The 438-nt window shown below is 65.1% G+C and overlaps 1 protein-coding gene across 1 annotated transcript in view; it reads right to left on the bottom strand.

The window, feature by feature from the left end:
- Nucleotides 1-438, bottom strand: part of LOC104547886 (netrin-3-like) — a 20,025-nt gene that overhangs the window by 12,184 nt on the left and 7,403 nt on the right. Inside the window, 1 exon segment of the mRNA XM_010193750.1 lies at nt 1-77. Coding sequence (XP_010192052.1) covers nt 1-77 — 77 coding nt within the window.

The following is a 438-nucleotide window of genomic DNA, read 5'->3' as shown; positions in this document are numbered from 1 at the left end:
GCCGCTCTTCCTGCCCGAAAGCTTGTACAGCTCCATGTTGAAACGGCAGCGCCGGGCGTGCAAATTGCAGTTGCAGGCTGCAAGGGAAAGGGAGAAGGTGAGGGGCTGGAGGTGGCACCTGGGACCCCTTTGGGTGGGCTGGCGCTGCCTTGGTGCCCCCTGCTGCTGCTGGGGGCCAGGGCTGCCTGTGCCGGGGGAGTGGGATGGCCACGGCACAGCTGGCCCCAATGTGCTGTCCAGATGTGCAGCATCTGCCGCCCCATGGGGCCAATGCCGGGAGGTCAGGGCAGAGGAGAAAGGGCATGTGTAGGGACACGGCATGGCTCAGCTGAAGGCAGACAAGTGTGGGATGGAGGGGTGCAACCAGAGAGTCTGGCAGCACCAGACGGGCATCTGCAGCCCCACCATCCTCCCTACTCCTTCCCCAGCAGCAGCGAC

This window comes from Mesitornis unicolor, unplaced genomic scaffold (assembly GCF_000695765.1).
Source record: "Mesitornis unicolor isolate BGI_N332 unplaced genomic scaffold, ASM69576v1 scaffold891, whole genome shotgun sequence".
NCBI classification, from domain to species: Eukaryota; Metazoa; Chordata; class Aves; order Mesitornithiformes; family Mesitornithidae; genus Mesitornis; species Mesitornis unicolor.
This window is presented reverse-complemented; position numbering and strand designations above follow the sequence as displayed.